General features: G+C 47.3%; 1 protein-coding gene across 2 annotated transcripts in view; it reads right to left on the minus strand.

Annotated features, from left to right (window-relative positions):
• The window catches only part of EDC4 (enhancer of mRNA decapping 4), a 31857-nt gene extending 17447 nt beyond the window's left edge, over positions 1-14410 (minus strand). For both annotated transcript variants that reach the window (XM_027716221.2, XM_027716220.2), the window contains exons 1-14: positions 14292-14410; positions 9999-10155; positions 9085-9196; positions 8094-8193; positions 6442-6631; positions 5279-5426; positions 4657-4761; positions 4248-4357; positions 3665-3748; positions 3046-3141; positions 1912-2014; positions 1290-1470; positions 1054-1126; positions 537-628 (exon numbers count right to left, since the gene is read on the minus strand). In XM_027716221.2, the coding sequence (XP_027572022.1) occupies positions 537-628; positions 1054-1126; positions 1290-1470; positions 1912-2014; positions 3046-3141; positions 3665-3748; positions 4248-4357; positions 4657-4761; positions 5279-5426; positions 6442-6631; positions 8094-8193; positions 9085-9196; positions 9999-10155; positions 14292-14370 (1630 nt within the window). In that variant the 5' untranslated portion in view covers positions 14371-14410. The remainder of the gene's footprint in view (positions 1-536; positions 629-1053; positions 1127-1289; positions 1471-1911; positions 2015-3045; positions 3142-3664; positions 3749-4247; positions 4358-4656; positions 4762-5278; positions 5427-6441; positions 6632-8093; positions 8194-9084; positions 9197-9998; positions 10156-14291) is intronic.
• Between the last annotated feature and the right edge of the window lie 357 nt (positions 14411-14767).

The following is a 14767-nucleotide window of genomic DNA, read 5'->3' on the forward strand; positions in this document are numbered from 1 at the left end:
CAAAAACCCCACAACATCCCAATCAAAGCTTAGGGCAAAGCAAATCCTGTGTTATGCTTACTCTTCATATGCTGGAGTGGATTTTATCAGGCTTTGATAATAAAATATCCAGGCTTCCTTTCTTCCCCAAATGCAAGCCCAGTTTAGCAGCCACATCCCAGAATGGTGAATGAGCTGAAAGAGCACACCACAGACAGCCCAGCCCCCTCTACTCCCAAAGCTCTGCTGTCACTCCAATCTCTTCCACCTGATAAGAGACAAACCTCAAGTTTCCTGCACAAGTGCCAAATTACCTAGGAAGGTGAACTCAAGCATGCACAAAGCATTAGCACTCCTGGTCTAACATATCCCAAGCTCCAGACTCACACTGGGATCTAACCAACTTCCTGCTTCACTGCTAGTCCATATTCAGAACCCTTTATCCAATTACACCACTCTAGTACAAAGAGACACCCAAAACTGCCCTTCTGCTGCCCCCTGCCAACAACCTTCAAAGGCTCAGCAACACTGAAGATCAATTTAACACACATGCTCACCAAATTCTTCATGGGAGCCATGGGAAGGCATGGGTGCACTCGTGTCAGGGCTATGAAGAGGCTGGAATCTAATCTGCACATCCTGTAGGGCCCTGAAAAGAAACAGGCATCTCTGATCAGCTTATGAATCATCAAGAGAAGCCTCTGAAGATTTCTCTTCACTGAACTGATTCCCTTGGAAAATGCTTCAGTGTTTTCTGCCTGCCACAGAAGGAGCAGAAGCTGATCCTCACTGAGCCATGTCACGCAGGGTATTTGAGAGACCTTTCCCAGGATTTGTACATGAGCACAAATCTTCAGCCACTGTGTACTCACGGCCACAAAAACACTAGCTTGCCACAGCACCGTTCAGGGCTCCCTCCTGGTAAGGCCATACACCCCACAACTAGAAGTTTCTATGGGTCCAAGTAGCTTTTGTTATGAGCAAAAGGATTTAAGTAAGTTAAACTTCTTCAGGTCAGTGCAGGGTTAGGACAACCACAGACAGCTGCCCATGGGAGCTGCCACACATACTCACTTGGTGTGCACACAGAAGAGTTTGATCAGCACGCCTGCTGCTGATTCAACAGCCCCAGTGCCCGGAGCACCTTCTGGAAGGGTGACAAAGGTAAAAAATGAAGTTGGATGGTAACTACAAAGTACTACAAAAACATCCCAGCAGGATGAACAAGCAGCAGACAACCAGCACGACACAGATTCTCTTTATCAAAGAAATCCTGATCACACAGAAACCAAGTTTTCTTTGTCACTTACCTACACTCAAGTTGTCGTTCTCCTCCTCTGCTGGGAGCACCTCCGTGTGCCTCAACCGACAGCGGCTCACGGCCTGGATGCCAAAGCTCAGCACTGGGTGGGTAAGGAGGAACTCGGAGATGGAGCTGAAATAAGCCTTGCCCTCCTCTTGGTTCTGCATCAGCTCCATCACGTACAAGACCTGGAAGAATCAGAAGTGGTAAGTCACTGGGCTTCCAGAGCAGTGTATGTGGGAGGGCTCCAAAGCCAAGCACCTGAACTAGATTTGGAACAAGGAAAATAATGGGAGAAATAAAGCCTGGGCTGTTGAAATTTGAACCCAGGGAACCACACTCTTATCTGAGTCAATGTTGATCAGGAACTCAATCCTACTGTGCCAGACACAGGTATCTACAAATGAGAGCTTTATAGAGGGTGAGAAATAATCCCCAAGGATTCCCAGGATTAATCAGCTGAATTGTTACCTTTTGTCAGTTTATGACAAAATAGCTGAGGCCAACCTCTGTATTTTCAACCACTAACATGCAAATCCCAACCTAGGCAGCAGTAGCAGTCACACAGAAGGCCAATTCTCCTTCAGTCACCGTAACTCACACAGCCAGCAATGAAAGGAACCACTTACTTTCCTCCGCACATCGCTCAGTATCAGGTATTCAGCAGAGAGGTCCAGACAGACTTTCAGGCTGGGAGGAGTACTCATGGAGCTGAAGATGTCAGGAGAAAAGCTAGATCCACAAATAAGAGGGAAGGGGTACAGAAAGCAAGGTAGATCAGATGATCAGAATGAGTGCTATGAAACTGCATAGTTAAAAAAACCCCCTAACAATATCTTGAGGAGTTTACAGCCATATTACAGTGCAACCACCTGCTAGAACACAAACACCATTCCTGAAATCAGTGCTGATTTCAGCTAAGAGAGCAGCAGGGAGATCACACAGTAGGATCTAGTTATGGATCCTGAACATTTAAATGAAAGGTGACAGTTTGTTGTTACTTAACACGTTCCACATTCATAGTAGTATGACAGTCAATGCTACAGATTTAAAAACAAAAATCCACCAAATCAAAATAACCCTGTCACAGGTTTTGGACCTTCTGTAGTATAAGGTGGAAAAAGCAGCACTCAGCTGTATGTCATATTCATCTCACTTTAAGAGGGCAAATCAGAAGTGGCCTTAAGCATGTGTGTGATCAGACAGGCCATGATCCACCATCACAAAAATAAAATTAGGGACCATAAGCTGAGTGAAGGGATGAACTAAAACACAATTTGAACTTCTGGACCCACATGGCTCAGCAAATAAGCCATGGAAAACTGCTTAAGGTCTATCAATATAGCAGCTCCTCATGCATTTAAATGAAAACAAAGTATTAATAGGAAAAGATCTAGATTGGCTATTGAATATCAAGAATTAAAAAAACCCAAACATTCAAGGTGTGCAGTTTTGGAATGCCTCTCCTCATGCTACAGGTCTACAGAACAAGGCAAAGACAACAGGTCTCAGTAACACCGAGGATAAAAGGATCAACTTCCTGGCCTCGCCAAAGCTTGACCTGACAGTGTGGCACAGCCCTGAGAGCTTTCAATGACAGGTCAGGATGGCAAAGGAGGAGGTTCAAAATGGGGCTAGAGTCTCATCAGAGACTCCATCAGAGATCAAGAATCACCTTTGCAAAGTAAGTACACCTGAAAGTTAAAAGCTTTGTAACGATCCCAAATCCACCCCTTCAGGAGAGTCAGCACCTCAACACGTACCGGACAGTCTGCAGGCAGGTCCAGGACACAGTGCACCACATCTTCAGTTCTCTGTTCTGATCAGCTCCTGTGATGAGAAACCTCCAGAAGGGAACCCTGCAGGTACAACACATCCAAGTTCTCTTAAAGAAGATCTGATCCTTCCCATAAGGACATTTTACAGAAAAGCTCCTCACAAGCCCATAGCTGATTTTGCCCAACTGTGTCTTAAAGTTCCCAGAAGATGAAGATTAGAAACCACTACAGTTCTCAAGAACCTTAAGGCCACAACTGACTGAAGAAAGAATAAAAATAAAAGCTGTGTTTTCATCAGCTGCAGTAGAATTTCAGAAGATTAACAGGCCAGTTAAGACTGACCATACCACAAACCTGAGAGGATTCATCAATTTAGAATTTTCATTGTTTTCATGGAATTGGCACTAGGAATAAGGTCACTTCAGGCTGTGCTTCAGATCCTTATTTATTTCTCCATCACTAGAAAACTGACTACAAAGAGGACACGACTCGCTTCTGCTACCAAGCTAAATTTTTACAAGTATGATTCAGTTACAAGGAAAAAAGGCAGAGTTAGAAGATGCTGCTGAACTTTAATACTCCAAGTACAGGATTGTGGACTTACTCTGGGTCCTGTTTTTTATGGTTGTCACAAAAGAGCAGGCAGGAAAGAGGTCTGCCATCATGGGGTTTCCACTCGTGAAGACACCTGGGAAAGAATCAGAGAAAACATCCAAGTGTGCAGGGAGTGGTTAAATGAGGAAGAAGCAGGGTCTGAACACACAACTCCTCAGATGGCACTAAGTCAGCACCCACCAAGCATTACTGACTTGTAGCTCTTTACAGGCTTATATAAAACAAGGAGATCACAGCCCATGCAGGCATATACTGTGACCAATGAACAAATAAAATCCCATGTTGCCATTTGGTCTGGTGCCTTATCAAGGGTACAGTACAAAAAGAAGTCAACATTGAGAGGAACAGCTCAGAGCAGCTTCCTGCATTTACAAGGACAGTGCAAAGCACAGAACGCTTGTTTCCAGACCCTGCTCTCTGCTTTTTCCATAAGCCTATGATGCTCAGTGATACCATTCTTCAGCAACAAATTACTTTACAAACATTTATCCCGTATTTTTATAATGTCCTGAGAATTCTCCCAGAGAAAATGCTGCTGCTTCAAGAATCTTTTATTTTCCAGTTCTCCTTACCTTGGCTCGTCTTGTCCCTCAATATAGATCTGCCAGAATTTTACAAAACCATCATGGCTTGCAGTGGCCAACACAGTTCCATCTGGAGAAAGTGCTCCCTCGCTCAAGCACTACACACAGGGGGAAAAGAGACACAGAAAAGCAATTTTATACCTTTTTTATTTGACAGAAATTTCAAATTCAAGTACAATGGATTGTGCTGCCACTGTTCTCACTGTTATTCATGTTACAAACAGAGCTCATTTTGGTTTGGGATCTTCTGGCTTTTCACAATCACAATTGTTTCACAACTGTTTTATTTTACAGCCAACTGTCCTAAGAACTGAGACACTATAACCCAAAGAAAACCTCAGTGATTGCTTGCAATCACCTGTGTGATGGCAGTAAAGAAAACAAAACAGGTTTGTACCGTGCTGTGGCCTTTCACCACGATGAAGCCTTCTTTGATATCGGGCACTTCCACCGGCCAGGAGCTGTTGTTCGTCCGGATGATGTCCAGATCCCACACCTCTGCCTGGAAAACAAACATGGAGGCACACAGGTTTATTTTTAAAACCACTGGTCTGTTCCCAGATCCTTATCTTATATCCTGATGTACCAACCCAATGGCTAGTATGTGACATAAACCTTCCTGTCTCCACTCAGTTGGGCCATTGGATGCTTTCCTGGCACCCAGCTGTACACAAGTACAGGGAATTGCTCTGCTCTCGGCAGTTGTAGCTGCTGCCCACCAACCCACCCCAGGTACTGGCTCAGCCTGAACAGATGAGTGATGCCTCTTGCCCTCCACACTGTTTTTAGTGGTCCTTGCTATTTGATGGTGAGCAGAGGTTATTCTGTCCATTCTCCCGAGGCCCAGAGAATGATCAGCATGACCTCTCCTCGGAAGAGAGCAATCCCACATCTCTCTACAGGGGGATTCCCCATGGTGGGAACCTTTACAGCTCTAACCAAACCAGCTCTTTCCCCCATTAAATTCTCTTCCTCCCCTAATAATTAGGGACAGTGTTTCAAAGGTAGGGTTTCCTTACCCTGTCCTCATGCAACAGCGCCAACGTCTGACTTCCCTCTTCCCCGCTCTCCTCGTTATCATCCGGGATGAAAGGGCACCAGATGATTCTTCGGAAGGTGTTCAGTGGGGTGTTGTCAGGTCTCTTGATGTTCACCAAGATCTCCTCTCTGATCACCAGGGTTAAGAAATGTAACGTTCTGGCTGTGTTACCAATGCCCAGCAATAACCTGCCCAGGTTTGGTCCTCTGTTAAATACTATCAAACCTCAAGATTTTTCGGGCCATTGATTCCAAAAGAAACCAGGTAGAAGGATTCTGCTGAGAAAGCAGCCAAGCTAGCATTTCCTCACTGGTAGAAGAGCTTAAGCTTATGAAAGTTCATGGATTCTCACAATCTTCTCTTGCAGGCTGCAGACAGTGACAGGATAAGCACAACAGGGGCACACAGCCACATGTGAACGTGCATCCACAGGACTCCTGATGATTAAATGATTTGTCTCAGCATTGCAACACTACCACAGAGAGACAGAGGAGCTGCCATGTTGCCCCCAGCTGAGTGCTCTAGTCCACCACTACAAATCAGATCTTAACTACAACCACCTTTGCTCCAGTTGTTTTTGGAATGATGGTACATAATTAAAATTAAGAATCTACAACTTAAGATAACAGATCTCACGTGCTTCCCAAAAGTACTAACCAGTCACTCCTAGCAATTAAAAGGAAAATATTCAGGGCAATGAACACTGAAAATAAGTTTCAGGACCACCAAAAAAAGGATGACATGTTTAGAAGGATAGTAAGTGGGAGGGAAGTATTACATGCTCTTCCTCAGAGAAGTAATTCAGGAAAAAAGCTAGAACCAGACAAGACAAACCTCTGTCACAGAGTCGAGGTGACACTGCCCACGTGCAAGGCCAGCTAGTACAGACTGACACTTCTCACTGCCTGCTTTTGCCTGGACCAGGAGCACTGATGTGCTAGAATTTCAAGGTACATGCAATTTCAAGTGACAATTGTGCTGAATACAGGCAAAAGTTGACTGATCTGATACTCTGGAAGGGGCAGAACTATCGACCTCCCCACTGCTGTTCTGCAAAGGCTACAAACCAAACTGCGATGCGAGGCTGCGGTCGCACCTGACCGTGGCACACAGACCCGCACGAGGCCTATTTGTGCAGGATACTGGATTTTTTCTTTATCCATGGCCAGGCGCCAGACAAAGAGGTTGCCAGCCTCGTCCAGGCACGCCAGCTGGTTGGAGTTGAGGTGGGCAAAAGCCAGGTCTGCCACGCCACCAGTGAAGCCCTTCAGCAAGGTCCGCTCCGCGGTGCTGACGCTCAGCACCCGCACCATCGCCGAGCCATTGCTGGCAGCTGCAGGAAGGACAGAGGGAGAAGTCACCATTTATGTCTCTGGTTTCCCTCCATAACTCTCATAAATCCCTCATAATTCTATAGGATTCTCATAATTCACAGGACTATCACCCTGAGCTCGCCAAACCTCCAAGGCTGACCTCCAGTGACAGTGAATTAATTTTATTTGCAATTTAATTTTCAGGAGTCACCGACAGGCAGGTAGCTCAGATATATGTTTTGCAAGGGGAACGTAAAAAAGCATAAACATCCACCCGGCAAAAAGCACTGCTTTTTGGCTTGCATGACTGAAAAGAACGTGCTTCAGAACATGTGCACACCAAGCAAAGTTTCCAGCTTCCCCTTTTCAGACACATATCACTATGAAGCAGGTAGTCTTAGGGAGATCATGGTGCTTCCAGTTCTTGCTGCCCATGCCAGTCCCAGCAGACCACTCAGCTTCCCACAGTGCTACTGCACCCAAGCTTTAATATTAAAAAAAAAAAAAGTGGGACATCCTTAAGCTACTCTAAAATAACCTCAGCTAGGAAAAAAATATAAGAGCAGAGTAGGAGATTTCTTAAAAGATCAGACAAACCTATGGGTGCTGGAATTAAGAAGAAAGAGCTGATGGAGCCCCACACACTCTGTACTTATGTGATAGCAGAAAGAGATTCTGCAGATGACTAAGTGTTCATTTCATAAAATTGTTAGGGTTGGAAAAGACCTTTAAGATCAGAAAGTCCAATCATCAACCTTGCATCACCACCATGTTCACCACTAAACCACATCCCCAAGATCCATATCCACAGGTTTTTTTAATGCTTCAAGGGATGGTGACTCTACCACCTCCCTGGGCAGTCTGTTCCAATGCTTTACAACCCTTTCAGAGAAAAAAAAATTTACTAATATCCAATCTAAACTCCCCTGGCACAGTTTGAGGCCATTTGCTCTCATCCTGTCACTCTCTTTCCTGTATGTTGTGAAACAATCTTTCCCTGTGTTGTTGTTCTGCTTTCCTCTCCCTCCTGCACAAAACACTGTGTCTGCCTTGCTCTTTGGATCCTCTAAATTTAGCCTTAAACTCAACTCTAAATTTATGCAAGCAAATCCATCACAAACATTTATCTGCTCAAATTACCATGGGGCTGTTTCTGTGCTTAGCTTAGTTTCTGAAGCTTGTTTGCTGCAGAAATACTTAATTAGAGGAGGAATCTGAACATCAGCTGTCCAGTGAAACCAGTGTAGTCCCTCAACTTTTCCTCCATCCCCACCAAGTTCTTTTATTTCTAACTCTGCTGCATAACCAACTCTTCTCTTCACCTTCATTTATATTCCCTCTATGACAGTACCCTGACCTAGGTATTGCAAGGTATGTTTCAATTATTGCCAGTTACATTCCCCTGATGCAAACTTTGCCTCTTTTAGAGATACACAGATGCAAAAGAATACAAATCATGTCCAAGACAAGAAGGTATCTCACCTCTAATTGCATAAGCCAGGTAAGAGTTTGAAACCGCTATCAGATTGCCATAATAGTATTTCTGCTCCCAGTCATATCTAGCAACAGGTTGTATCTTCACCTGCTCAGAAGAAAGAAAACAAAACATGAGAAATGTCTGGAATTAACTCTTTCCTGGAACAAACCTGTCAAACATACAATTTCCTCTAGGGAAGACCTGTAATGCTTAACTTGATACTGTCATGGTTTAAGACCAGCCGGCAACCAGGACTCTCAGTCCCAAACCAGCACAGATAACCATTGTCACTGAGCAAAGAATCAGGAGCTACTATGGAAGTTATGCCAGTGATCCTGCCTTTCACTTTTATCTTCAGTATTATCTGTGAAAAACAGTTAACATGGTGCAGTATTAATTTATTATCTTCGTGGTCCCTTAATTCACTGCACACTAAGGAACAAATGGAATGGAAGATGGAAAAACACACAACGGAAAATTAAGGAACAATATGGGAAAGGGCTGAGAGGATCAAGACCAGAGTTCTCTCTCCTAGTTATGAGCATTTGTTCTGAGTATGGATTAGTACTCTGCTTAGCACTAGTTCTAATCTCAGCATATTGGTTCTTGCAGCTCTGACCTGCTGGCCAGAGCCCTCAGCATGACTGACACCAGCAAACCAGCAAGGGAAATACTCCCTTCAGGGTCCAGGGACAAAACAGTCAGCAGGAAAAGCTTGTTTGTGAAGAAAGGACATGTTCCCAGGAACCTACAGCTTTGATCATGGACTTATTCCTGAAAATTAGAAGATAACTTGGCCAGACTCCGGAATAACAGGAACAATCTACTACAAGATACTGCTCCAGCTTTTTTCTCCCTTGTTAAACTCTTTGACAAACTTCTACCTAATTACAAGCTCCTATAGCACAAGAAAGAAGATATTAATTTCTGTTTAAAAATATGCAAGCATGAAATGATGTCACTAAGAGACAGACTATGTTTTGTCTTGCTCCTTACCTTGTTACTCCCTCTGGCCTTACTGGTGATGCTGGAATCACTGCTGGCCACTATCTCAACGTCTTTTGCTGATATCACTAAGCAAGTGGAGCTGTCATCACCAGAAAGGCAGCTTTTAAGAAAAATAAAGAGGGGGAAAAAAAAAATCAGACAGGACTGACAGGTACAGAACATTTAATATTTTATGTTAAATTCATAATTTTAACAGCAACAGAGCAGTATCTGAGCATCTACGAGGTTTGAGCCGAACAACTGAAAAGAGAAACTCCTTTTAACAGTCTCCCTTCCCTGTGTGTCATGGGTTTGAGAGAGCCAAACACCTGCTTTGTTCAGCTTAAAAACCTCCAGGCTTTTTGACTTGAGCACAGACTCACATTTGTTTAAAGGAGCCTTGACCCAACACTGGAAGGTGCAAAGAAACCAAAGCCAACCAGTTGAACCTCATCAACAAAACAGTGTACGCTGCTCATGGTTCTCATGGCATCATCCTCTCTCAAAACTATGCCCAGAGAACACAAGCAAAAGCTACTTACACGAGCTCTGTAACCCCTCAGGTGACTGGGGTCCCTGAAGGAGTCCAGCTGGAAATCTACAGGAGAACACCAAGTTTCAACCGGAGCCCTGCTGATTTACTTCCACCCTGACCTGAAATTTCCACCACATAACCAGTCCTGTTTCCCCTTCTCTAAACAACTCTGCTGATATTCTTCAGTTTGGAGCTGCAAGGATGGCACACTCCACGCATCAGCCTCACAAAAGCTACAAAAGCTCTGACCAAGAGCACTGACTCACAACTGCCACCTGAACTCAACGTAAAGCTCCTTGTCAGATGCCCAGCATAAGCATCCTGGCTCACCAAAACTGAATTTTAGCTGTTTTCTATTTGCTCTCAGCATTTCTTTGACAAAACTTACATGACTTGTTTCTCCTGCAGGGCTCCTAGAGAGATGCTGCGATGCACTGGCTTGGCCAGGGAAGGTCCATCTCCGCTCCCAAGGGGATCAGACACCAGCAGCCCATTCAGGTCTCCGTTGTACGAATTCGACGGTCTCTGGTTCTCATTCACCGAACCTGGGGAAAAGCATCACCAGCTGTGCCCAACATTCATTTAAAAGAAATAACACTGCTGTTTTTTGTCAGCCCTTACTGGTCTGCCAGCTAGAATATACTGAATTGGTTGGGAAAAGTATTCTCCAAGAAGGATGTGTAAGGGATCTCCCATGTGAGAAACCCCCACACATCTGAGTGAAGTCGTAGCTTTCCTTACACAAGCAATCCCAGCAGATCAGAGAAACACCAAAGAACAGGTACAAGGAACTTACCAGGCTCAAGGAACAAACAGTCTTGGATCAAAAAGACTAAGCTGGTAATTCAGGTTCACTGAATCAAGGGCCAGACCAAAAGGTTCTTCACAGGCCACTTCTAATCCTCAGGCCTGCAGAGAGACCTCTGAAGTCCAGCAATACACTGATCAGCTGCCACATTTGGGGCTGGCTGGAAATAATACATTTGTTACTTTCCAGAACTTGCTTCTGACTGTGAGACCTGACCTCAAAGTCCAGGTGTTCAAGTAACTTTGCTACGAAAGTGTGCAGTTGTGCCTGCAGGATTCCCATATTTTTCTCTTTGTCGAACAATCACATGGAAGTTTACAGCACTCAAGTTTTGTGTAAAGCAACCATTTGTTCAGAGCTTCAGCTGTGCTTTGAAGAGTGTTTGTGCCCTGACTTTGTGCATCTGGCCTGGCACAAGTTGCCTGGTGGCTTTAGAAGGGGACTGTTGCAACAGGGGGCGAAGGAGATTCTTCTACTTCACTAGCAGGGTAAACAGCCGAGGAGCCCCCTGCCTCTGCTCTTACACATCAGCACACCCCAGGCAAAGCCGCCTGTCTCAGCAAATCCTTGTTGGAAATTTTCACTGGTATGGAAAACCGAAATTTCGTATACTGTTGCCAGGTAACAAGTGCTGCTGAGCTCCTGCAAAATGGCTGCTCCCAGGACCAGCAGCTCCACTGTCACTGGCACACGTAACAAACCTAAACACAACCGTGGGCAAGGGGCCTGTCCTTTGAAAGCAAGGCAAGCTTTCAGTTCCTGAACAGGCTTTAGCAGATCAGGGGGAGCGCTGCTGCCTGAAAAACAACTGACACTATTCATTTGGAGAAGAACATTTAAAACTTGCCTGTTTATGACCAGTCATTACATCAACTATGCCATGGACACAAAAAGCCTGTGCAGTGACAGGGTATCCCAATGCAGGGACCATTTGGGCACTCACCTCAGTGTACCTGCACTGCATGAAGAGAAAGCAGTGGCACTCACATAGAACAAGGAAATTCAGGCCAGGGAACGTGGTCCTGTGACCACCTGACACTGGTGCTGCGCTTGCTGTTGCAAGATTGAGATGTGCCCCTTATTCCTACAGCACGTGGAGGGTGCTTGCCCAGCTGTGGCTACTTCCACTGACAGTGCTTTATCCTTTGTGACCAAAAGCAGGAGAACATTCCCTATAGGAAACGCACCCAGGCTGCCAGAGAAAGATGATACATTCTTTGCTCTGTTTGCAGCCACAGGAACACTCCACGTGTGCATCGCTGCTCCTTTATGGACAGCGGGACAGTGACGTTCACTCCACAGAAAAAAGGAAGGAGGAAACACTTCCCAGAGGCTGATGGGCACAACACTCAAGGTCAGGACTGGGCTTAGCTCAAGCACAAGTGCTGCCTGCACACAATCCTGGAGGTATAAAAGAAGGGAAGAGGCTCAGCTTTTAGTAAGAACACGAACAAAGCCAAAAGGTTAATGCAGACTGGTAGATCTAGGCCTGAAAAGGGAAAGAAGAGTGTTTTTACTCATTACCTTTCCAAAGAGCAGGAGCAGCCAGAGATGAGACATTGAACTTGTCCTCCTCCCACCATCACCTGCACCATGGGATGCCAGTTTGTACTGAACAGAACACTTCCCTGATAAACACCACGAGCAGGGTGAGCCCACATCTGTTATCAGCAGAGATCTCTGTGTGGATTGAAGGATCCTGCCAATCTCCAGCAGGGATGCTCCTCCACAGCATGCTGGCACTGACAGCCTGTCTCCATGCTCCAGAGGGAGGTCCATGGTTTGACCATGAAGCTGCCCCTTGCTGAGGGCACAGCATGAAAAAGGGCAAGGGCTACAAAGCAATGGGTGATGTTTGCCAAAACTGTGAAGAAACTGTGTCAGAAGAGACTGGGGTAGCAAATGTAAATAACATTTTCACAATCACCAAACCCAGCAGAATCTAAAAAGTATCGTGGCAGTTGTAAACTCTTTAGAGCAGAGAGTGTTTCTTGTCACCCGTCTGGACAGGACCCAGAGTAACATAATTCTGCTCACAGCTACATGCACTCAGAACTGCAAAACTTCCTTCAACCTCGGGAAACAGCTACACCAGTGTCCAGTGGGCATTAAAACCTGCAAGTGAAACCCAGGGTGTAACAACCACGGAACCAGAGAGGGTCTTGACCACAGCAACTTCATGCCAGGTAAGATTAACCCTACACACGGGATTCCCAAGGCTGCTTTTATTTTCCTTCACAAGCCTTGAAGGATCCCACACTGTCCCTTTCCTCTGACTTCCTAAGAGGAGTTCCAGAGGCTTTCAGTTAACACGTGTATCCTTCCTCTTCACCTTATTATGTCAGTTCTTTTGAGTTTATTTGCCATTAGCCAGGCACTGATTCCTGCTGAGAACCAGCACAGGTTCCTTCTGTGGACTTTCTGCCCATTTGCTCCTTTTCCTCTCAACTGCCTTCTTAGTGCACTGGAGACGACAGAGAAGGTAAAAAGAGAATGAACAGGGAAGAAGAAAAGAAATACAACCATATTCTGTCAACTCCTTGGCTTCGGCCAGCAGGAGAAGCTTCTTTCAGAGAAAGTCAAGTCACTTTTCAGCAACAACTACAACCATTTCCCAACAGTGACACATCCTTTCAGTTCAGAAAGTGAAAAAAGTTGTTCCCCATCCCTGCACGGAGTTCTCCTTTCAGTCTTACAAATATAGAGTGCTGCACTGTGAGGGAAAAATGTATTTTTCTTACAAGAATTATAATCCAGGAACATTCAAGCACTCCAGAAACAATAGAAATGAGTCCAAGTAATGAGAAGTTTCTCTATGGGTAGTAAAGCTAATGAAGCCGCCTTACTCCAGGCTTGCTCCATCATTCCACGTGCCTCTGCAGCTCTCCCACAACAATCCCACACCCAACCTCTCCTCTTGGCCAAGCATAAGGCAGCACACATGGCAGTTGTTTTGGATGTAGCATATTCTTAATGACTACCAGGATACTTAAAAGCTACATTATTCCTGCTTTTCCCTCCACAGGAACACAACAGGAGTATAAATTCTTTCCTCTACCCAGAGGCTAAGATTTTTTTGCAGAGCACTCATGGTCTGGGCCTCTTCCCGACCAGGTCTGACTGAAACACTGTGGTAGGTTCCAAAAGCAATGAGAGGCTTGAAAAAGAGCTTAGGCTACAGGAGAGGGGAACACCACACTGCTGACTCCTGAGCCTGCTGCTGATGTTCTTACAGGCTGAAGGGGTCCACTGGACTCTGAACAGAGATGTATAACAGCTCAAAGCACTGGGAGAAGACTCACAACCACTTGAAGAAAGATATTTGTGATCCCATTTCACACAAAACTAAGGAGAGGGAAAAGTCTGTGTAAGGGTGAACAAGGCACTGATCTCAGAGCAGCCTGACAGCCCCTTCCACTGAGCCCAGCCCCCTGGGGAACACTTCAAGCACGCCCAGGAACGGGGGGGATTTGTGTCTCAGCAGAGGTCGGTGCTGTTCAGCTCCCAGTAGCAGCATCTCTCTGCCGAAAGGCGCACAGACACCCGCCAGCAGCGAGCTCTGGGTCCGCCCCGCTCCCGCTCTGCCCAGCGCCAACACCCCCTGTCCCAGGCGGGGTCCCCGGGCCGGAGGGGGCTCCGCTCCGCTCCTCTCCTCTCCTCACCGGCCGGTCCGCCCCGCCCCACCGGCCCCGGGCTGGCAGGAGCGGCCGCCGCCAGGGCGCCGCGGAGAAGCGGGCCGTGCCCGGCCCCAGAGCGCCCGGTGACAACCGGCGGGGCGGCGGCGCAACGGCCCAGGGGGTCCCGCGGCCCGGCCCGTGACCAGGCCCTGCCCGGCCCGGCGGCCTCCGGCGCTGCCCCGGCGCTGGCCCTCACCTGCCGGCCGGTCCAGCTTGAGGATGTCCCGCAGGTGCTGCGTGGCGTCCTCGATGTCGATGCTGGAGCAGGAGGCCATGGGGCCCGGCGCGCCGCCCGCCCGCGCCGCCGACACCGCGCTGCCCGGCCCGGCCCCGCCGCCCGCGCTTCCGCCTCCGGCCCGGCCCTTAAAGCGCCGGGCGGAAACCGCCGCCCGAGCCGAGCGTTCCCGGCGCGGCGGGGCGGGGCCGGCCCGGGGCTCCCCCGCCCTCCCCCCGGGAGCCGCCGCCGCTCGGGGACACGGCCCAGCCCCCCGAGAGCAGCGCCGCACACACCGGGCACGGCCCAGCCCCAGGGCACAGAGCACAGCCTGCCCAGGGCACAGAGCACAGCCTGCCCAGGGCTGCGGGGCCGGGTACGAACGCCGGGAGGGCAGCGCGGGGCTGACTCCGGCGGAGGAAACACGGCGTGAAGGCTGACTGCGGGCTGCCGGGACT

Source organism: Pipra filicauda, unplaced genomic scaffold (genome assembly GCF_003945595.2).
Source record: "Pipra filicauda isolate LSUMZ 115617 unplaced genomic scaffold, ASM394559v2 scaffold205_size1947385_pilon, whole genome shotgun sequence".
In the NCBI taxonomy this organism is placed as follows: Eukaryota; Metazoa; Chordata; class Aves; order Passeriformes; family Pipridae; genus Pipra; species Pipra filicauda.